At 38.1% G+C, this 23,962-nt stretch overlaps 2 protein-coding genes across 3 annotated transcripts; one reads left to right on the top strand and one right to left on the bottom strand.

Annotated features, from left to right (window-relative positions):
• The first annotated feature begins 4,393 nt into the window (after window positions 1–4,393).
• Window positions 4,394–9,676, top strand: LOC108246580 (carbohydrate sulfotransferase 6-like). The gene is made up of 2 exons (XM_017434206.3): window positions 4,394–4,592; window positions 7,510–9,676. The coding sequence occupies exon 2, from the start codon at window positions 7,589–7,591 to the stop codon at window positions 8,729–8,731; it is 1,143 nt and encodes a 380-aa protein (XP_017289695.1). The 5' UTR covers window positions 4,394–4,592; window positions 7,510–7,588; the 3' UTR covers window positions 8,732–9,676.
• A 5,776-nt stretch (window positions 9,677–15,452) lies between these two features.
• LOC108246574 (carbohydrate sulfotransferase 5-like) lies at window positions 15,453–22,465 on the bottom strand. Of its 2 annotated transcripts, none has more exons than XM_017434199.3 (2): window positions 22,075–22,465; window positions 15,453–17,593 (listed from the first exon to the last, which is right to left on the bottom strand). In XM_017434199.3, the coding sequence occupies exon 2, from the start codon at window positions 17,511–17,513 to the stop codon at window positions 16,329–16,331; it is 1,185 nt and encodes a 394-aa protein (XP_017289688.1). In that variant the 5' UTR covers window positions 17,514–17,593; window positions 22,075–22,465; the 3' UTR covers window positions 15,453–16,328. The 2 variants fall into 2 exon arrangements, with proteins under 2 accessions (XP_017289688.1, XP_017289689.1); XM_017434200.3 differs by lacking the exon at window positions 22,075–22,465 and adding an exon at window positions 21,880–22,039.
• Window positions 22,466–23,962: the final 1,497 nt, after the last annotated feature.

The raw sequence follows: 23,962 nt of genomic DNA on the forward strand, positions 1-23,962 counted from the left end.
TGGCAAATAAAAAGCAACTGTTTCCAAATTCTCAAACATTATGTGTGATAGCATACTAGACATTTCCTTAATCCAGTAATCTGTCATATTTTACATTAGAACGGGATTTGCCAAAAAGTCCACACTCTGATCTTTTCAGGAAGTCTTTATTTTTGTGCCCTGCTCTCAGCTAACTTCGCTCTTCTTGTATCAGAAATGAAAAATTATAAATGCACACTACGTGTTGGGAACCTGTGTTTGTTGACTGACTTTTATTTGTCAGATTTAAGAGACAAAAGTTGAAAAAAGATCGATTCTCGTCGCGTTTAAAATAACACAAAACAGCGTAAAAAGACCTCCAAACAAGACCTCGTTTATTTATTTATTTATTTTATTTTTATAGCTGCTGATTAAAGTTACAACATTGACATGATTATATGAGTAGTTTTTACCGAGAAATCGACCAGAAGCGCCGTGAAAATGGTCAGATCCGCCAAACTAACTGCTACATTGTTCCTCTTACATTAGAAACACAGAGACCTTTGTTTTTAGTATAAACAACAAAAAAAAAGCCTAAGTACTTTTGATTTTATTTACATTAATTCCTTTTGTCACACTGGTAATAATAGAAAAAGGCTAGTTCAGGGCTAAAAGTAACAAAAGCTAAAAATAGTTTTTACCGGTCCTGCATGTATGTGAATGACTAAATGTGACGTCATCGGGTCAAAACTGGACAGGATGTTTTCTTTTGTCACTTGTTTTTCAGTTGTTTATGTTCCCGTTTTTATTTTTCTACTTTACTTTTGCATGCTTTGTGGTGTTTATCGTTCATCTACAGGCGTGTCCGGGTTTAATAGGACAGGTGTGGCACTTTGATTTTTACTTCACTTTGGTATTTGTGCCTTTTTTATGTTTTAAAAGATTTTTACCTTTAGCCTATTTGTTTTTACAAATACTTTCCCCTTAGAAATAATGACATCTCTTCAGTTCCTTCATAAACATTGTTCTCTTTACAATTTGCTTCAGAAAACTTGCTTTATTTATTAATTTCTTTTTTTAACGTTTAAGTTTTAGCTAGTATGATTCTCCTTTTCAATTCTGCTTGTGCTCTGTAAGAAGAATGATTCCAGTCAAGCTTGGATCTCAGCTGAGGCTTCCTTTAATAAAGTACCTTCATTTCAAGTATTACATACAATAGAAAAAAATATAAATGAATTGAAAAAACAAAAACCTAACAGATGAATTTAATGAAGTCGAGTCACGCCAAGTAATGATTTGGAAATATTACATTTATTTGAAGAACACTTTATTCACTAAAAGGTGATTCTTATGCTCAATAAGAAAACAAGTTTCAATACAGTGATAAGTTGATTCAGTAAAATATAGGTATAAAGTCATTTCCATCAAAATATCAAAAGCTTCTAAGCATTAGTTTACAGAAAAATGCAAAGTCATGTAAAAATAAGCCTAAAAGCTGCTGCAGAAAGAATTTAGAAAAGGTAAATATGATCCCAGATGTATGTAGATCTATAAGACAAATAAAGAAACATTCAGACTCAGTTGGATCATCGGGTGAAGCTTTCAACTCTGTTTAAGGTTTCAGGTTTCATACTGATGTAGTCGAACCAGAAAACGATATTTTGACATTTCTACCTTACGTGGTAGAAATGTCTCGGTTCTAAACCACCTGACTTCTCTTCAAACTTTACAAGAAAAAATAAAGAAAATGAATATAAGAAAATGAAAAATGGAAAACAGAAAGTATTCACCAGCTGAAATCTTTTATAATATGAGAATTTAAATGAGTTTCATTCTAAAAACTGCTGCTAAAGTATGGAACCTGCCTTATAGATACCTGCTAAAAAATAAAGTGAGATAAGTTAATTCATAGATTTTACCCTGCCAAGCAGTACATGTTAAAATTTAGGAAAGATTTATGTGTGAGCTGTTCTCTGTGTGATTCTGAACCTGAAACTGTGAAACACCTGTTCTGGAACTGCATCTCTACCACCTTCTGGGAAGAAGTAACTCGGTATATCCAAAGGAAGGTTGACTGTGGTTTCCAGTTAAGATGGGACAATGTACTGTTTGGAGTCCATGACAGAAATAACAAAAACAGAAGGAACTTTATATTTTAACCTAATAATAATCTTAGGTAAATACCACATACATAGATCTAAATTTGCACATACTACTCCCTCTTTTCTGGCATTTCAAGAAGAATCTGAACAGTACATTGTAAGCATCCGTGATTCCTACAACATGAAAGCTATTAAAACTGTTATTCTTTGTTCCTCATTTAATATATTTACATGATTGAATGGTCCCCCTGGCTTTTGTTATTAATTGTTTTATTTATTTTTGGTTCAATGTTTGTTAATAACTGACTTGTATTGACTTTTTTCCTTCAATAAAATTAAAAAAAAAGGGAGGCTGTGGCATTGCTCGGCACAAAGCTGGGAAAAAGAGTGAAAAAGAGCAGAAATCACTAAACACTGATCTGCTACTTCCAACAGAACTGTAATGGCTCATCTAGCTCCAAACTAAGTGTTTGTAATATATTTAAAAAATGCATAAATAAAGTATTAAATAAGACCATGAAGTCTGCTCATAAATGATCCAGCTATATGTTTTAAAACATTTAGTCTTTTTTATGTGGAAATTGTCTGATTATTTGTATAATGACATGTTTGTGTGATATTTAGTGTTTAATAGAAAAAGTTAAATGTGTTGGGGTCAGTGTAATCACTTCAGGGTCAGAGTTTAAGGAAAATCTAAGCAAGCTTTAAAAATAAAAGACCTGTTTCCCTCAAACTTTACTTTGAACCTTTACAAAAGTAAGACTTGATCATTTCAAAGCAGAAGGCCTTTCCTCTCATTAGCTACTTTAATAACATCTGCATGACTGCAGCTCTGCAGTTTGTATTAAAATACAAATGCAATGATCACAGCTCGATGAGTGAAGGTACCAGATTTTCTTACCTTTTGCTTCCACCTGGTGGTTGCATCTTTATCAGAGGTTGTAAAATTTAAAAGTCGGCTTCTTGTGAATTTAAAGTTCACATTATTATGTGAACTTTAAATTCACAAGAAGCCGACATTTAAATTAGGAACTAACATAATTAACAATAATTAATAGCTAATTAACACTGGCTAATACAGAAATGCTGAGAACATAGTTTTACAGATACTGAGCTAAAATTTAGTGTGGTGGTAGCTGAGAGTCATCCTAAACACATACTAAGAGCATTACATGTTGTGCAACATATTTGTGTTAAACACAGTATGGTAAACTAAAAGCTAACATGTGAACTCATCAGACCAACACCTGACTCACGCCAGTTTACGAGCCTCAAATTGCTTCTCATTAAAAACATCAACAACATTAGCTGGAGTTATTTTTTAATGACTGTTATTATGTGAACTTTAAATTCACAAGAAGCCGACATTTAAATTTTACAACCTCGGATAAAGATGCAACCACCAGGTGGAAGCAAAAGGTAAGAAAATCTGGAATCTTCACTCATCGAGCTGTGTGAAACTGTGTGTGCAGTGAAATGGCGTTATTGTTTAAACAGAATTTAACTACATTTTTAAAAAACAAAATGGCCAAACATAAATTTTAAAGCAAACATTAATAAATCAGGATTTTATTTAATAAATGAACAGCTTGTTTTTGTTTTTTCATCCTTTACTTTTCTCTGTCAGTGCCTTGTCATGTCCTGGAAACAGCCTCTGAAATTAGCTGGATAATGAAATTTTATGCAGCTTTGAGTTAGGGAGAGAAAATAAAAGGTTTTCTAAAAGTAAGATGGGCAAAAAACTAATTCTTCTTTGAAGACAGTGAAGGGAAACGCAATAAAAGTTTAATAATATGTAAACACAGTTGAAGAAGAATGATCCAGTAAAAAATAACAGTCATTTAAAAATAACTCCAGCTAATGTTGTTGTTTCTGTATTGTATTTCAGTCCAGATGTTCACAAGTTATTTTGCTAACACACAAACAGGGTCAACATTTATAACAGCAGTTTTAGGTACAGATCTTTGTGTGGAGCTTGGAGTAAATGTTGGGGATGACTCTCAGCTACTACCTCATCAAACCTGAGCTCAGCGTCTGGAAAACTGATGGATTTGTAGCCATTTATGTGTTTCATAGCTTAGCTGTGGCGGCCATCTTGAAAGGGAATGACTCCAAAAGTCAATCAGTTGTAGATGTTCATCCAGTGATGACCACCTGAGAGTTTAGTTCGTATCCGTCCAGCGGCTCACGAGATATTTTGGTACACGCGCGCGCGCACGAGTAAAAACCTCCTTCGTCTTCTCCGGCGGGCGATAATATAAAGACACATGTCCTGATTGGCTGATGTTCGGACAGCCTGGGTGTGTAAGGCTCCGGTACTGGGGTCAGAGGCTGCGTTTAAAAACCGAGAGAAGAGTCCCTCACCTGAGACAGGTGATGCTCATTGGTTCAGAGCCCTTCGCTGACTAACCTACCTGTCCCGCCAGGTTTACAGGTATTTAACCCGGACAGGGACGGAAAGACAGGAGACAGGAGACAGGAGACAGAAGGAGGAGCAGCAACAGTTATTTGGAACCAGCGACACCGACTAAGGTACAAATTTACTGTTTTTGCTTTTTCTGATTCGTTTTTGAACAAACCGATTCATCCACTTTTTCTCTCTCTGAAGTTTATTTTTTAATGTTTATTCAATTTGCCAACAAACTTTACCAAGTTCATAGAAAAAATTAAATAAATGATAACGAATTTGTACTCAGTCTTCCCCTCGCAGGACACAATTTTTTTTTTTTTTTGTCAATTTCTGACCTCACATGTGAGCCTGAGGCGCTTCATAAAAACCCAATAATTCCCGTTTACCAAAATCTGTCAGCCTGTAGATCCTCATGTTTTCAACAGTTTGCTTTAGCTGAAGGTTTGTTTTCCACGACATGACTTTATTATTATTATTTTTTACCCCTGGATATATAAGCAGGATCCCAGCAAGAAGCAAGATCCCTACCCTCTGTGCTAAACTGCCTCATCTCTCAAAGATGAGGCATTACATGCAAATAAATTTGTCATCAAGTTAAATGATGTAATTTAAACAGTCATGTTTAAACTTGCTGGATAAACAGTGAACCAAATAAAAAAATGTACCTGCAAACACTATGTCTCATTAATCTGTCTCAAAGGACAGATTAAATATTTGATAATTTGTTCCCCTTTAACTTGATAGTCTGTTGATGTTTTTACAAGATTAAATCAAACAAATACTTGATTCTTAGGACACCCGAGGACACATTGTTGGAGCTGAAAACCTCTAATTGCTCAAGGCTGAACTAGAAGAACTGCCTGTTGGACACACCTGAGGACAGGTAACTTATCTGACATTTCTTAAATCTGAGTTAGACCCAAACATTCCTCCTCTGTTCTTATGATCGACATACAAGTTCACATTGACTTTTAAGCTCTAAGAGGATTTTATTGTGTGTGTTTTACCTAATTTTATACGTATATGCTGTAGTCAGTCACAGTTGCTTTCTTTAGATCAAGTAGAGGATAAAATCATGGAATTACTGTAGTTTGCAGCTTTGAAACAAACACCTGAATCAGGTTAAATCTGCTAATTAGTCTTCAGCTCGGAGAGCTGTGAGCGGGTTTGGACACCCAGCTAGAACGGCATTATAACAGTCTGGTCTGCAGGTGATGGAAGCATGGTCCAGTTTTTCAGCATCATCAGAAACAATTTCTTGTCCAAGCTCTATATTGAAAACTCTTTAACATAGAAATGTCAAACCGCACATGCCGCCGTGTTCTGAGATCGTATCAGAAATGAAGATTGAACTAGATGGCTAACGAGACAGTAATATATTTGACTAACAAAATTTCCTTTGCCGAAAGTCTATAAATCATTACTGCTGAGCGCTGAGGGAACGTGTTTGTAGAAGCCATTTATCTATTTCATGTTTGTTTTTCCCCTCTTAGGGGTGTATTTCATTTGGTGTATTGCTGGGATGGGTTATTTAAGGTCAGGTGTGTTTCTACTCAGGTGTTGCTAATGGTAGGAGGCAAACGGTTTTCTACTGTGCATAATTTAAGAGTTTATGTGGATGTATTTTGTGCTGATGGAAAATGACAAGATGAATGGGTGCTTTAAAGGAAATAAATGGCTTTATGATCTATAAGCTGACAAGGAAGATTTGCATAACAAGTTTAACAAAGGGCACGTACAACCAAAGCTCACCAGGAAGAACAGCAACCAGTAGCGTAAAATATAGCATTTTAGCCGCTACAGTGCCGATCACTTGCAGTATGGGAGTGAGTCAACCTGGCCACAATAGTAAGATGATCTTGTTGTACGCAGGACTTTTTTATTCAATATAAAGACTTATAGTGGTCTTCAGGATTGTGTTTATGCCATCCTCTTTCTTAGACTGAGGCTGTGGAAGTGGGAGGTCAACCAGGGAGAACATGTACTGGAGGTGGAAGCTATTTGTTTAAAAATGCAGTCCTGTACCACACCCACAAGGGTAATTTTTTTTTTTAGTTAAGACAATGCAAGCACAAATGTATTGTGACATTATTTTCCATGAACATAAGTGCTTGTCTTGTTCTTTAAAATCCTCCAGGTTTCAGTTTGTAACATCTTATGAGACAAGGACAAACTACTTGGAAATGACTCACAGCTGTGCAAATTATTGTCCCCCAGCTTTGTCCCCTTTACTGGAACAGTAATCATACTGCAGTCCAGCTCTTAGCAACAAAAAAAGAAAAAAATCAATTCTGTATCACATACACTATATTGCCAAAAGTATTCACTCGCCTCCCTTCACAAACATTTGAACTTGTGTTATATCCTATTTTTAATCCACAGGGTTTAATCTGATGTTGGCCCACTCTGCTTCTATAACAGCTTCAGCTCTTCTGGGAAGGTTTTCCACAGGTTTAGGAGAGTTTATGGGAATTTTTGGACCATTCTTCCAGAAGCTCATCTGTGAGACACTGATGTTGGACAGAAGGCTCTCAGTCTCTGCTCTAATTCATCCCAAAGGTGTTCTGCCGGGTTGAGGTCAGGACTCTGTGCAGGATGGTCAGGTTCTTCCTGATCCATGTCTTTGTGGACCTTGCTTTGGGCTCTGGTGCTCAGCCATGTTGGAACAGGAAGGGAACATCCCCAAACTAATCCCACAAAGTTGGGAGCATGAAATGTCTTGCTGTGCTGAAACATGAAGAGTTCCTTTCACTGGAACTAAGCCGAGCCAACTCCTGAAAAACAAGCCCACACCATCATCCTCCCTCCACCAAACTTTGCACGTTACACAATGCAGTCAGACAAGCACCGTTCTCCTGGCAGCAGCCAAACCCAGACTATTTCTGCTGAGCAGTCTTGGTTTGTAAATGTTGCCAAGATGTTCTTTGTTTAGAGACAGTGAAATCAAAAGGTTATGGAGACTGGAGGTTGTATTTAGGAAATCTGCATGTTAGTCAAAAATATCAATTCTTTTTTCTTTTTGTGTCTTTTTCCCCACAGAAGAGACTACACTTTCCTCAACAAAAGACAGAAACGGCAGATGTTCTCCTGCATTTAAAGCTGACAAAGACCCACAGCCATGGGTTCTAGGAGTATAATTAGCTTTAAGACCCTGATTCCCCTGATGATTCTTCAGGGAGCATCAGTGGTGCTGATCTGTAACTGGTATTATCAGTATCGTCCTTTAGATTCTGCCCAAAATGACGGTAAAGTTCATGTTTTGCTGCTCTCGTCGTGGCGATCAGGTTCCTCCTTCATGGGTCAGGTTTTCAGCCAGCACCCGTCTGTTTTCTACCTAATGGAGCCCGCCTGGCATGTGTGGACCAAAGTGGAGAAACCTCGTGCTGGACTCCTCCGAATGGCTGTGAGAGATTTACTACGAAGTCTACTTCAGTGTGACTTCTCAGTAATGGATTCTTACTTTCCAGAAAACGCACATGTGTCCTCTTTGTTTATGTGGACTGAAAGCCGAGCTCTGTGCTCGCCTCCGGCCTGTTCCATCACAGCGAGGAACGAGTCTCAATGCCGTCAGAAATGTGACGTTAAGGGTTTGCAGAAGGTGGAAAAGGCCTGTCAGACATACAGTCACGTGGCATTAAAAGACGTTCGACTTTTTGAGCTGAAATCCCTTTACCCCCTTCTGCAAGACCCCAACCTGGATCTCCGCATCGTTCATCTGGTCCGCGACCCTCGGGCCGTGTTCAGGTCTAGAGAGGAGTCAGCCAAATCATTTATCTTAGATAGCTCTATTGTCTTGGAGCAGGAAGACATACCAGAAGCTGAAGTTCAGTATAAAGTCATGCAGGAAGTCTGTCATAGTCATTTGGAGATTTATGAGACGGTCATCCTGAAACCTCCTCCATTTCTTGAAGGCCGCTACAAAATGATTCGCTATGAAGACATGGCTCGCAACCCACTAAAGGAAGTCAGTGATATTTATCAGTTTGTAGGTTTAGAGATGACCAAACAGATGGAGGAATGGATCTACAAGAAGACTCACGGAAAGGGAAAAGGCACTCCGATGCAGGCTTTCCAAGTTATCCCTAGAAATGCTACCCAGGTGTCCGAGGCCTGGCGCACCATGCTGCCACACAGCAAGGTCAAACGTGTTCAAGAAGTTTGTGGAGAAGCCATGGAGCTGCTCGGGTACAGGAGCGTTCACAGTGAAGAGGAGCAGAAGAGACTTGACTTGGATCTGCTGCTTGTACGAGAACTACGTTAGTTCAGCTGGAAACCAGCTAAAACAGAGCAGATAGATCATAATTAAAGGGACATTTACACATTGTTGCTTCTAAATTGTGTACGGATCATAGTTCAAAATAGTAATAATATGTCAGAAATTGAGAGATATGCAAAAGAAAACAAAGGCAAGAACAAATCAGCCAAGAACAAAAACAGAAGTTGCTGACAGACCGACTGAACTCTGCGTAAACGCAGCTGAACACAACCACTGTCAAAGAAGGAAGCCATGATAGCAAAGTTTCCAGCTCAAACATGAGCTCATATGATGATCTTTAATACGACAGAATTCCCAATAAGGCTGCTCTCACTCTGTTCATCCTGATTTTACTCAAACCCAATATTTTCAAACAGAACCTCCAGTCCCCACATCATGTCACAGTCCTGGGTCTCTGTGTTCGCTGTAAGCTGTTTTTTTATATTAATGTTTACATTTAACCACGTTTTTTTGTTCTTTTATTTTGAGCTCGGATTGTTTTGTTACTCAGTTTGTGCTGGTTGATGTGTCAGGGTCTCAGAGGCAGCAGAGCTGGATTCTTGGGGAAAGTACAGCGTTGCTGCTGCAAGACGCTACACGTCAGTTCGGCTTGTTCCTGTTAGAACAATGAACAATTAAACAGATGTAAACATCTGAGTAAAACTACTTCACCTTTCAAAGTTTCATCACTTCATATATGGAGGTGCAGCTTCCATTTAATATGCCCCCCCCCCAAAAGACTCTATGTAACAAAACTGAATTATGATTTATTTCTTTGTGCCATCAGATGCACTTTTTAACTTGAATGACAAATTATTGAAAAAAACAGAAAACAACTTTACAGATCCCGTATCAGCCATGAGTCTGCACAGAGTTTCACAGATTGTATTAAGAAAAAAAACAAAAACTTTGATTTATGGCAACTGGACACCAAACGCTGTGTGTTTATAAGATTGAAATGAGGTGTGAGAGCTGCCAAACTGAAGTATAATTTACTGCCATGTGGTCTTATTACTCCGTCTTTTAATGAAGAATTGTTTAGGGTTATTTAAGATACTGTAGCTGATATTACATTTTTGGTGTCGGAATAACTATATAATGTTAAAAGCACTTTGGGTTGTTTTATTTAACTTTATTGTTTGAAGAAATTGCTCTTGTGACTTTGCACATGTTGTATTATTCCAGCTGTCCATGACAGGTTATTGTATTGCAGACATAAATAGGATTCTTTTAGTATTTGCCACTTTGTCTATCAATTCAATTACCTTAGCATTTTTATGTTGGCTGTTTTAGCGTGCATTGGCACTGTTAGCTAGATTTCTTCGTGCCTTAGTTTAGTAATATCATGTTTTAGTAGTTTATTTATCCTGTACCTTAGTTAGCATTGTCATGTTTTAGCTTAGTTATCTTGTACCTGCATTATCATGTTCTATAACTTTGTATTGTTGTTTAATTTAGTTTTCTCTCTTGTATTTTATCTGTAACTTTGTCTGTAATTTTGTTCTTGTGTTGTAAAGCACTTTGAGTCGCCTTGTGCTGAAAAGTGCTGTACAAATAAATGTACCTTACCTTACCTTACCTTGAACAATGTTTGTTTGCTTTGGTTACTGAGAAACTGTCCTCTGTAATTACAGGTTTGCTTCATGCAAATGTAGAAAGTTTTTCATATGCTGATATAAAATTGTCTCATCTTTTTCTGGTTCGACTACATTAGTATGAAACCTGAAACCTTAACCAGAGTTGAAAGCTTCACCCGATGATCCAACTGAGTCTGAATGTTTCTTTGTTTGTCTTATAGATCTACAAACATCTGGGATCATATTTACCTTTTCTAAATTCTTTATGCAGCAGCTTTTAGGCTTATTTTTACATGACTTTGCAGTTTTCTGTTAACTAATGCTTAGAAGCTTTTGATATTTTGAATAAAATGACTTTATACCTATATTTTTACTGAATCCACTTATCACTGTTTTATTATTGAGCATAAGAATCACCTTTTAGTGATTAAAGTGTTCTTCAAATAAATGTAATATTTCCGAATCATTACTTGGTGTGACTCAACTTCATTAAATTAATCTGTTAGGTTTTTTCAATTTATTTATTAATTTTTTCTATTGTTTGTAACACCTGAAATGAAGATACTTTATTAAAGGAAACATAAGCACAAGCAGAATTGAAAAGGAGAATCATACTAGCTAAAACTAAAAAGTAACAAAAGAAATAAATAAATAAAGCAAGTTTTCTGAAGCAAATTGTAAAGAGAACAATGTTTATGAAGGAACTGAAGAGATGTCATTATTTCTAAGGGGAAAGTATTTGTAAAAACAAATAAAGGTAAAAATCTTTTCAAACATAAAAAAGGCTCAAAAACCAAAGTCATCGCAGTGAAGTAAAAATCAAAGTGCCAAACCTGTCCTGTTAAACCCGGACACGCCTGTTTATGAACGACTAAACACCACAAACATGCAGAAGTAGTTAATTAGAAAAATGAATACGGGAACAAACAAGTGACAAAAGAAAACATCCTGTACAGTTTTGACCCGATGACGTCACATTTAGTCAATCACATACAGGCAGGACCGGTAAAAACTGTTTTTAGCTTTTGTTACTTTTAGCCTTGAACTAGCCTTTTTTCTATTATAACTAGCATGTTGCTGCTTTTACTGTAACTTGTAGCTAACAATTTATTACATTTGGCTTTTATTTTTTTTAATTTTTATTTATTTTTTTGTCCTGTCATGGCATTTCAGGCATACCATGTAGAGAAGATGGCTGCCTACGTGTGTCAGAACAGATTTGCTCTACAAAAAGAATATCTCAAGATGAAATCCTTTATTGAATCGAGACTGAATCTAGCGTCAGAGTAGGCAGGCCATGTTGACCCCCCAATGACCCAGAGCTGCACCTTCCCCGGCAGAGAAACCGCCCAGCACCAAGCTTCTAAGCATTAGTTAACAGAAAACTGCAAAGTCGTGTAAAAATAAGCCTAAAAGCTGCTGCAGAAAGAATTTAGAAAAGGTAAATATGATCCCAGATGTTTGTAGATCTATAAGACAAACAAAGAAACATTCAGACTCAGTTGGATCAACAGGTGAAGCTTTTTCTTGTGGTTACAGTTTCAGGTTTTTTACTGCTATGTAGTAAAACCAGAAACAGATGAGGCAATTAATTTTATGTCTGCATATAAAAAAATATGTTCTACAACTTTTGCTTGAGGCAAACCTGTCATTACAGAGGACAGTTTCTTTGTCACTAAAGTAAACAAACATTGTACAAAGTGACAAAAAAAAACCCAAAAAACTAAAAGAATCCTATTTTTGTCAATGATGCCATAACCTGTCAAGTGCAGTTGGAATAATATAACATGTACAAATTCACAAGTGCGTTCAGCTAAAACTATTTCTTAAAACAATAAACACTTTTAAGATTACTTGAGTTTGGCAGCTGTCACACAACACGGCTGAACTCTCACACCTCATTTCAATCTTAGAAACATAGTATTTGGTATCCAGTTGCCATAAATCAAAGTTTTTGCTTCTTTTTTTTAATACTGCAAGTTGAACAGTCTTTAAAACCCACTCTCTCCTTTGCTAGTGGGTGTATGCGTGTACTGTTAGCAAAATATCTTGTGAGCCACTGGACAGATTAGAACTAAACCTTCAGGTGGTCATCACTGGATGAACATCTACAACCGATTGACTTTTGGAGTCATTCCCATTCAAGATGGCCGCCACAGCTAAGCGACTTCAGCAAACACGTAAATGGTTACAAATCCACCAGTTTTCCAGACGCTGAGCTCAGATTGGATGAGGTAGTAGCTGAGACTGATCCCCAACACAAACTGATCCGTTTTAAAAACTCAACTCTGTTTGTTTGTTAGCAAAATAACTTGTGAACTGGGAGATATTTTGGATTTAATTTAAAATCCAATAATTCAGCCAGTTTCACGGATATTGAGCTCAGATTTGATGAGGTAGTAGCTCAGAGTCATCCCCAACATTTACTCCAAGCTCCACACAAAGATCTGTACCTAAAACTGCTGTTATCAATGTTGACCCTGTTTGTGTGTTAGCAAAATAACTCACGAACATCTGGACTGAAAGTAACAACTGGAGGTACATCTACAACTGAATCATTTTAGAGTCTTCCTGTTTCAGCTAATTAACACTGGCCAATACAGAAATGCTGAGAACATAGTCAGTTTTACAGATACTGAGCTAAGATTTAGTGTGGTGGTAGCTGAGAGTCATCCTAAACACATACTAAGAGCATTACATGTTGTGCAACATATTTGTGTTAAACACAGTATGGTAAACTAAAAGCTAACATGTGAACTCATCAGACCAACACCTGACTCACGCCAGTTTACGAGCCTCAAATTGCTTCTCATTAAAAACATCAACAACATTAGCTGGAGTTATTTTTTAATGACTGTTATTATGTGAACTTTAAATTCACAAGAAGCCGACATTTAAATTTTACAACCTCGGATAAAGATGCAACCACCAGGTGGAAGCAAAAGGTAAGAAAATCTGGAATCTTCACTCATCGAGCTGTGTGAAACTGTGTGTGCAGTGAAATGGCGTGATTGTTTAAACAGAATTTATCTACATTTTTAAAAAACAAAATGGCCAAACATTTTAAAGCAAACATTAATAAATCAGAATGTTATTTAATAAATGAACAGCTTGTTTTTGTTTTTTCATCCTTTACTTTTCTCTGTCAGTGCCTTGTCATGTCCTGAAAACAGCCTCTGAAATTAGCTGGATAATGAAATTTTATGCAGCTTTGAGTTAGGGAGAGAAAATAAAAGGTTTTGTAAAGGTTAGATGAGCAAAAAACTAATTCTTCTTTGAAGACAGTGAAGGGAAATGCAATAAAAGTTTAATATGTAAACACAGTTGAAGAAGAATGATCCTGTAAAGATGAAAAATGTTTACCTCTAAAAATCTTTATCCTTACACCATAAATTTACAAAAACTGGTAATAGTGCTGGTGATGTAGCAACCAAACTTTATTAATCCAGACTTTGAACTTAAATGCTGCGTCTCTAACATGAAAACACTGCCGTAGTGTAGTTAAAGGCGCGATCAGGAGGAACTTTCAACACTCATTCATATTTTGCATCACCGCAGCAGGTTATTGTTAAATCTGTTTTTACTCAGCCTCTCCCGTCAGCAATTATTGAAACAAATTACTCATTTGATTGGTACACTAAGCTGCTACTAAAGCTAAAGTTGTTACGGGTTACAAGAAGAATGTGTCAAAAAACAACCACAATAAGGTGTGCCAGCGTTCTCTCATTAGCTCCAAAGACGAGAAACGCTGTTGGCTTTCCACTGATGATAAACACCGTAACTAAAGTTGGAGTCTCTTCTCCCACTTCCACTTCCTGGACAGTGGATTGGTCGTCGTGGGCCAGTTGAATGGCCCCCAAGGTCTCCCGATCTGACCCCCTTAGACTTTTTTCTTTGGGGTCATCTGACGGCGATTGTCTCTGCTGTGAAGATACGAGATGAAGCACCTGAAACTACAGATACTGGAAGCCTGTGCTCGCATTTCTCCTGTAGTGTTGCTGTCAGTGTGTGAAGAGTGGGAGAAGAGGGTTGCATTGACAATCCAACACTTTGAACACATTTTATAAGTGCTGAGAAACTTGTAAATAACTCATGAAAGAATAAAGTTACGTTAAAAGCAAGCACACTATTCTTTTTCTTGTGAAGTTCCCAATAAGTTTGATGTGTCACATGACCCTCTTCCTATTGAAAAAACAAAAGTTGGATCCAAAATGGCCACCATGGTCACCACCCATCTTGAAAAGTTTCCCCCCTCCCATATACTAATGTGCCACAAACAGGAAGTTAATATCATCAACCATTCCCATGTTATTAAGGTGTATCCATATAAAAGGCGCACCCTGTAGAACTAAATATAATCCAAACATGAGCAAAGTCCTGGATCACCTTCATCAACGGTCTTAATTAAAAAAAAAAAAACTAGACAGTGCAGTGCCTCCCAGCCTGGGGCCTTTCTGGGTGGAGTTTGCATGTCTCTGTGCATGCATGGGTTTACTCCGGTTACTCCGGTTTCCTCCCACAGACATGCATGTTAATTAGTAACGCTAAAATTGTCCCTAGGTGTGAGTGAGCATGTGAGCATGTGAACGTTGTCCCGTCCCTGTGATGGACTTGTCCAGGGTGTCCCCCTGCCTCTCGCACAGTGACGGCTGGAGACAGGCATCAGCTCCCTGCAACTCCGAAAGGAGAAGTGGGTAAAGAAAAGGGATGGATAGATGTGAATCACTTAAGTAAACAGCATTTTATTAGAAAAACTCTAAACAACAGATCAGATTCTTTATGGAAGGCTTCTGTGGAAAAGCTAATATCTTACCTGTCACTGATAGATTTATGAGTTTGAAATTTAAACTCGTTCTGATTGGATTATTGAGCTAAAGGCTAGCCCTGCCATTTTCAAAACAACTCCAAGATCAAAACTTCTAAAGCGGTTCATGCAAACGCTATTTTATCAGTCTTTGTTCTGCCATCTGTTTCATAAAACACAAGAGTTAGATGATTCCTTGTGAATGCAGCATTTGGCCAGCCGTTAGCTTGGTCTGGACAAAGACTTCTGCTGTAGTTGAAATATGCTCTAAATAAATAATGATTAAAAAAGTGTTTCATTAAATTAGATCTTTGTAAAGTACACATGGTAGTGCCCACACAGCAAATGAGTGATTTATGGCTTTATAGTTTAATTTATTTAATGACAACTTTGACTTTCTGGAAAAAAACAAAAAAAAAAAAAAACACCAACTTGAAAATCAGCACCATTGTCCAGGAATGAGAAGTCAGGATGTAAAAGTCTGTTAAAAGGTTTATTTTTATTGTTAGATGCTAAAAAAAACAGGAAACTGAATGTTGGGCCAGTCTGAGTGCTACATTTCCTTTGACAAATTAAAACCTTTTTCATTAGTTCGTCTGGATTTGGCACCAAATTCGCTGGAAGGCAGGTGTGATTATCTTCACAACCGAAATATTCCATTGTCTTAGAGCTGGGAATGTAAAAATGCAGCTCTTGTGACTCTTTATCTTGTCAGAACAGGTACAATGGGGCACATTTTTCTCTTAAGCATGTTGAAAATGGAGCTTAAAGATGGGTGTGTTGTGTCATTACATGGTTGTTTGTTTTTTTTCAACTCTTTCCTCAAGTTTGCTCATCATGTTTGTTTCAGGAACTTCTATCTTCTTGTTGTTTCTTTAAAAATACACATTGGTCTATCCATCGATCAGTCTACCTGCAGAGTAAATGGTTTGTATGAAGCCTTACAATCAAACCTTTATTTAATAAAATACTCTTGATCTAGAAGTCTTAAACTGAACATAAACAAAACAACACGTAAAACAACAACAACTGTATACAAACTGAGCTTTCACACAGTGTTTAAATCTTATAAATGTACAAACAGTGTTGTGTACATGTGCCATAAATCCATGTTTTTGTTTTGTTGCCCACATTGTAGGTCTATCAGTCAGCAAAGCCATGCACAGATTCACAGTTGATTCAGGAGGCAGATCTACAACAATGATAAAGATGTCATTCATGTTTACTTAAGATCTGTCTGCTTGTTTTTATCTGGCATCCAGATGAACTTATACGGTTCCTTCGGCTCCAGCAGATCTATGTCAAGTGCCTTCTGCTCTTTTATGCTGTTAACGGTCCTGTATCCGAGCAGCTCCATGGCCTCGCTGCAGACGTCCTGAACACGTTTGACCTTGTAGAACGGCAGCATGGTGCGCCAGGCCTGAGAGACGAGTGTGGCATTTCTGGAGGTGATTTCGAAAGCCTGTTTCTTAGAGCCTTTCCCCGTCCCGTGGGTTTTCTCATAGATCCATTCCGCCATCTCAGGGGTCATCTTTAAGCCAGCAAACTCATAAAGATCGTTGATTTCCTTTAGCGGATTGCGTGTCAGATCTTCGTAACGAATCATCTTGTAGCGGTCTTTTAGAAACAGAGGAGGATTTACAACAGCCCCATTGTTGATGCGTACATGGCTACGGCAAACTTCTTCCAGGACCTGATACTGCATCTGATATAAGGGTATTTTCTTCTGCTCCAAAACAATAGAGCTATCTAACCCTAATGCTCTGGGTGATGCCTGTCTGGACCTGAACACGGCCCGAGGGTCCCGGACCAGATGAATGATGCGGAGATCCAGGTTGGGGTCTCGTAGGAGGGGGTAAAGGGATTTCAGCTCAAATAATCGCACTTCTTTTAAAACAACATGACTGTATGTCCAACAGGCCTTCTTAGCTCTATGCAGGCCTCGAGCATCACATATGTCTTCACATTGAGAGGCGTTGCTCACGGTTAGAGGACAGGCCGGAGGCGAGCACAGAGCCCGACTTTGAGTCCACATAAACAAGGAGGACATGTTGTAGTTTTCTGGTAGATATGGATCCATAACTGAGAAGTCACACTGGAACACACCTCGCAGTAAATCCCTGACAGCTTTTCGGAGGAGCCCGGCACCGGGTTTCTCCACTTTGGTCCACACATGCCATGCGGGCTCCATTAGGTAGAAAACAGACGGGTGCTGGCTGAAAACCTGACCCAGGAAGGAGGAACCTGATCGCCATGACGAGAGCAGCAAAACGTGAACTTTACGTTGAGGGACAGATTCGGAGGGACTCAGCTGAATGTGCAAGCTGAGGAAAAGCACCACTGCTGTCCCCTGCAGGAACACCAGAAAAATCACAGTCTTGAGGGTAACTCTGTAGTAGCGCCCCATGTTTATGTTTCTCTGTCAGCTTCTAGTGCAGGAGAATATCTGCTTTTGTTTGTCCTCTGTTGAGCAGGGTCCAGTCTCTTCTGCAAAAAAAAAGAAGACAAGTGAGATATTGAACCATTAGACCAATAGGCATGTTTCCTCAATCCAAAATTTTCTTTACAAATCATCTGACAGATAAACAAAGCATTCCTATTTCTTTTATTATATTCTTTTATATAGCTCTCGGAGTATAAGTTGGGGATGGCTTTCAGCTACAGCTACACCAAATTCTAAGTAAATATCTGTAAAACGGACTGAGTTACAGCCCCTGTAGTGTTTGCTATGATTGATTTAAATCTATGCAATTAGACTGACTCCAAAAGTTATTCAGTTATAGATGTGAACCCAGTGATTACTTTCTGAAAGTTTAATTAAAATTCATCCAGTGGTTTATCAGATATTTTGCTAATGGTACAGACAAACGGACACACAAAAAGCAAAAACATCATCTTTTCTCCTTTGGCAGCAGGTGATTCGGTGACCTGTAAAGGTATAAATTTGTAACACTTGAATAAAGGTAACGTCTTTTTGTTACGAGCAGCTTGAGTCAGCTACAAAGTGTGTTCACAGGTGAGAACTATTATAGACTAAATGGAAACCCTTTCATTCAAACAGATTTAATCCTAGAAACTGGTTCAGGAGATTTACTTAAGTGTATTGTATGCAACACCCTGTACTTTGCCGAGTATGTTGTTTATTTTAACCACCTACTGATTAGAAACAACAATGAAAACTAAATATACAACATAAATTTGCTATGTGTGTTCATATAATATCATCCCTTCTTGTACAGTTGCCTTAATTTTTTTATGACCACACTGTTGTTCACCAAGTTTGAAGCTCCTTTCATCAAGTTTGTAATAGTTCGTTTGTGAATCACTTTGTTGGTAGAAAAGTACATTTTGTTATAGTCAGATTGTTACCTTTGCAAAGGTTTATGGCTTAAACTAAAGGAATGAACAAATGAGTCTTTGAAACAAACTAAAAATAAAATGCTAGCTTTTTTTCACCAAGTTAAGAGAATCTTCTTGTCACTTCCAGTGGTACGTCTGAAAGATAGCTGAGAAACATTAACGTAGAGGGACCAAAAAGAAGTCATCACTTTAACACAGTGCTTCCCAAAGGTGGGCTCAGGGCCCCATGTGGGCCATGAAACATCCTCAGAGGGTCTCCATATATCAGAATAAATGTAAAATGATTACTCATGGAGTATTTTTAAGCATAAATACCATAGTCATGCATATAGTATTATTTTAGTATTGTATTATTAGTAGTAGTTGTGGCAGTTTTTGTTGTTATTATGTTTAATAGGACTATTAGCAATGTTGTAATACTTAAAATCATAAAATTTGGGATTACAAGCTGGTGCCATTGTTGTTTTGTAGGTCAGAACCTGAAAGGTTGGGGAATTGCTGCTTTAACAGACTGATAAAGCCGATGTCACATTTATAAAAGGAACTAAAACATCGTTGGACTTGTTTGAATCTGTTCACGTCATATTGGAAATTTCCCTCCTTGCTTTGTTTCATCAGTAGTGACATCAAACACCTGACAGACCAGTTCCGCGTCATTAGTCCTCTTACTGTATGTTCCTGCTTTTAATTGCACCGGACTCGTCACAAACTAGTCAAACTGCATTTTATTTCAGTCTTAGGTTTGTTTTTAGGTTGTGTCATGTAAGCTGTTGACTGCCTCATACAGAGTGTTTTTGTGTTATCGCTGAGTTTATGGCATTTATTTTGTTACAAATCACTAATTTAATCAACTTGAACTACCTCTAGTACTTTAGATCAGCTTTAGTGTGGTAATTATTAATAAAAATTGTGCTTTTTTCAAACAATCCATGCATTTTTTGTCCTTTAAACCACAAATATTTTGACCTCCAACACTGGATCTGCACATACTCAAGAACTAATGATGAGAAACCAAAACCCTTTATGATTCTGTCTTAGTTAATAAGTGTGAGCCATCAACATTAATTGTGCAATCTGTAAGAATATGTGCCGCCATCTTGGGAAGCCCTTCAGGTAGCAACATAGGCGTCCTTTTATACTGCCAGAATGGAGTATACAAGGACCATAAAACCTAAACTCAGCAAATTAATGCAATGTTTTGCTCTTAACTGTTATCAGTATTGGAGCTGGCGCTTCAAAGAACATGTTTCATCTGTAATTATTACGCCATATTAGCTCATAAATCATTGACCTTTTCAGTTTAATGTCAGTCTTGTCCATTGTTTATACTAACAGAAAATACTTCATACTTAAAGTAAACATATCTGTGCCAGTTTATTCAGATTCAACACCAGAATCAAGTGGGACAAAAAAATTGTAGTGAACTGACAGGCGCAGTGATGTGACATGTTTCTTATTTTTATGCATGTTTGTCAAACTTAAATTTAAATATTAGACAAAGATAATACAAAATGCAGTTATGAAACAAAGGTCTTTATCATTAAGGGCGTGGATGAATCTAAACTACATGTTCCTGTGTGGAAAACTGATTGTCCATCCTCAGCAGCAACAACTGCAATCAACCGTTTGCGATAATTGGCAATGAGTTTTTTTACAGACCTGAGGAGGAATTATATATGTAAACTGACCACCCCTTTTATTTGAGGAAACTATAGTTTTAAGCAAAAATAAAAACTAGAAAGCACAGTTTCCTCAAATAATTGGGAAGGCTCCATCCGTTCGCCAGGATTCATCATTCTGCGCCACTTCGGACAGCAAATCATCCCTACAGTGAGGTAAATATTGTCACGTTTCATGGATGGTTTGAAGTTATTTACAAAAACAAACAAAAACAAAATCCAGGATTGCAAAGACACGAGGGAACCCAGACAGCACATGGAAGTGAGGAAGATGACCGGGTTTTAAAGGCTGAAGATCACGACTGACTGATTAGTAACGCAGGACAGGTATGGGTGGCAGCGGCAGGCTGAGGAGTAACGAGCAGAGAAAAAGTAAATAATGAGGAGCCAAAACTATACAAAGACAAAACTAAACATGAAGACAACCAAATAACTAAATAAAAGAAACAATAAACCCAATACAAAAACAAACCCAAAGACACCCAGATCACAAGAAATATATTTTCCCTCCAAATTTGTATAAGGGCCTTTTGGCTCAGGGCTAGGGTAAGGGTCTCCTCAGGGTTGAAGAGGTTAGGGCCTTCTGGCCCAGGGCTAGGGTAAGGGTCCCCTCAGGGTTTATGGGGTTAGGGCCTTCTGGCCCAGGGCTAGGGTAAGGGTCTCCTCAGGGTTGAAGAGGTTAGGGCCTTTTGGCTCTGGGCTAGGGTTAGGGTCTCCTCAGGGCTTGAGGCGTTAGGGACTTTTTTGCCCTGGGCTAGGGTTAGGGTCTCCTCGGGGTTTGAGGGGTTAGGGCCTTTTGGCCCAGGGCTAGGGTTAGGGTCTCTGGGTTGAAGGGGTTAGGGACTTTTGGCCCTGGGCTAGGGTTAGGGTCTCCTCTTGGATTGAGGGGCTAGGGCCTTTTGGCTCAGGGCTAGGGTCTCCTCAGGGTTTATGGGGTTAGGGCCTTTTGGCCCAGGGCTAGGGTTAGGGTCTCCTCAGGGTTTAATTCTTGGACTCAAACAATATTTACACTGAAGGATGTATATTTGTAAGCCCAAGATGATAACAAACGTATATTGTCCGTTTACCTTTTTTTTACCCCCAAAAATGCACAATTTGTGAAAGTGTCAACCTCAGGTGTTTTTAGCTTGTCGTGAATTTTTGCAGTTTTCAATTATACTCAGGATTATTGCAATGTAAATGTAATTCAATAAATGACCAAATATGAAAAAATAATTATGTTTTTGCATCGGTTCTGTTGATTTTGTTTGTCTAGTTTGCCTGTATTGTTACCAGTCATTCAGTTATTTAGTATGTAAGTACTTTTAGCCACAAAAAAGTACATTAATTGTTATTGTCAAACCTAACAACGCTTACAATGGGAATTTTTACTAGTCTGAATGCGATAACAGTGATAGATTTGGACACTGAAAGGACATTTTTGCCTTTATGTAACTTCGTAATTTTTAAAAGGGGCATATTTTTAAAAATTACTGCACATGTAGTCTTTTGCATAGTACAAAAAAAACATAAAATAGGCACTTTTTGTTTGCCAGACTGACAGACATCTGTCTTAAAAATGACTTTATTTTACTCAGAAATAACATAATTTACAGATTTCAGCTCATGTGGTCAACTGAACCATGGAAAATGTCTGTAGTGTAAGACATTCCACTGAAAGACATTCCTAAATATGTCCCTCATCACTGAAACAAAAAATAAATGTACCTCTGTTATACACAGAGTAACACCTACCCACTTGAATATGTTGCACCAGTCATTAAGGTTTTCTTGCATTATTTCTCTGTTCAGTTCCAGGCCAGAAAAAACTCTCATCTAAAAAACTAAAAACATTCATCATTCAAAACCCTCAGCAACATGAGAGCATTGGTGTACCGCTTGTTTTAATTGTAAGTAGTAATACTACTACTACTAATAATAAAGTTCTACCTTTAATCTTTCTCCAGTGTTGTTGCTGTCCACCAGAGTTGGTTCTCTGTGTCTTTAAACCCTGAGGTGTTCCTGACCCAGATTCAGTCTTCTTTTGATGATCAGATCTGTCACAATAATCATCCAATCTGAATCAGATAAGAATCAGCTTCCAGCCTTGGCTCCAGAGTAAAATGAGTCTGTCACTGAAGGACAAGTAGGAAGAGGAAATAAAACCACATGCACGGATTTGATTGGCTGAAACTCCAGAGGGAGGGCGGGACCAAAGAGCATACAGGTATTCCTTCAGGTATGAAGGCTTAATCAACCGAAACTGATGCTTATCTGATCCGGAACCAGTTTATCTGATCAGATCAGATAAAAAAAAGTCGAATCAGCTTCACTGCAGAGAAAGGAGAAAAAGGAAACAAGCCTCTCTGACGTAGTTTCTCTGATCAAAGTTAGCACAGAAGTAAATGTTTTAATGGGAGTTAGTTTGTAAAACAAGGAGAGTTCAGTGCAGAAAAAGAAGTCAAATCCAGAGGAACCTGTAGGGACAGCTGAGCTGGCTGCAATGGTGCTTTACAACACTGCAGTGTCATGTTCTAATAACGTACTTTTACTCTCATTCACTTTTATTCCTGCATTTATAAGAGGCACACATTAAAAGAGTGCTTTGGTACCACTTTACAATAGGAATACCCCTATAATTACCAAAATAATGGGTAATAAAGCAGGTATTAATTAAGCCATAACAGATAATGAACCATTATTAGGCACTTACAGCACATTAGATAATCAAAACATGACTCATTTCTAACTTTTAGCTGTACTCTCCATTCTCACAGTTAAGAGTTTAAATAGCGAACATTTGTCAGTAAGTTGGCTACATGTAAGGACTACGAGCATGTGCACAAAGTTAGCTTTTTTAGTTATTTAATTTAAAAAGTAGGCTGAGCAACTAGCAGAAAATGAAGTATACCTGAATAAATAAAAGTAACTCATCTTGCCATCTAGGAAGCCTGTTTAATTGTTCTTTATTTCTTTAATAAATATTTTTAATACTTTATAAAGTGGTTCCAAACTCTCAAATAACCTATTTAGAAAGCACTGATAAATGTTTTATAGAGGTACTTTTGTTGGAAAGTGGTGTTGAAATTTTTAATAAAGATTTGGTCAACAGGTGGCACCAAAGAGCAATTTATGGTCTCTGAGAGACTGTCCTCAAACATCAGAGTTCAGCTGTTAAGGTTTAAACTCCCATCTCGCCCTATTGGTTCCACTTCAAGCTCGGGTCGTTTACCAGAACCCTGGGAGCTTGAGGGTTCTGGTCAGTATCTTAGTTGTTCCTAGGACTGCACTCTTTTGGACAGAGATCTCTGAGGTTGTTCCTGGGATCTGTTGGAGCCACTCTTCTAGTTTGGGGGTCCGATGACCACTGGTACCACTGAGGCCTCGACTCTCCACAGCTTCTCTGTTTCCTCTTTCAGCTCTTGGTGTTCCTCCAGCTTCTTGTGCTCCTTCTTCCTGATGTTACAGTCGCCTGGGACTGCTATATCTATCACTACTGCTTTTTTCTGCATCTTATCCATCACCACAATGTCTGGTTGGTTAGCCATCACCTGTTTGTCAGTCTGGATCTGGAAGTATCTCCACCACCTTAGGTGCAGTCTCCCACTTTGACTGTGGGACTTCCAGTCCATATTCGGTACAGATGTTCCTGTAAACTATTCCAGCCACTTGGTTATGGCGTTCCATGTATGCTTTGCCTGCCTGCATCTTACTTCCTGCTGTTATGTGCTGGACTGTCTCAGGAGCATCTTTACAGCCTCCATCTTGGGTCCTGCCTGGTATGACAGACTCTGGTCTCTATCTTGTGCTGCCATGATTAGTTCCTCTGTGCCGTCCT

Source organism: Kryptolebias marmoratus, linkage group LG11 (assembly GCF_001649575.2).
Source record: "Kryptolebias marmoratus isolate JLee-2015 linkage group LG11, ASM164957v2, whole genome shotgun sequence".
Classification (NCBI taxonomy): domain Eukaryota; kingdom Metazoa; phylum Chordata; class Actinopteri; order Cyprinodontiformes; family Rivulidae; genus Kryptolebias; species Kryptolebias marmoratus.

What these genes read in the sequence shown, in the direction of transcription:
- LOC108246580 (XM_017434206.3), top strand. Translation starts at nt 7,589, where the DNA reads ATGGGTTCTAGGAGTATAATTAGCTTTAAGACCCTGATTCCCCTGATG.
- LOC108246574 (XM_017434199.3), bottom strand. Translation starts at nt 17,513, where the DNA reads ATGGGGCGCTACTACAGAGTTACCCTCAAGACTGTGATTTTTCTGGTG.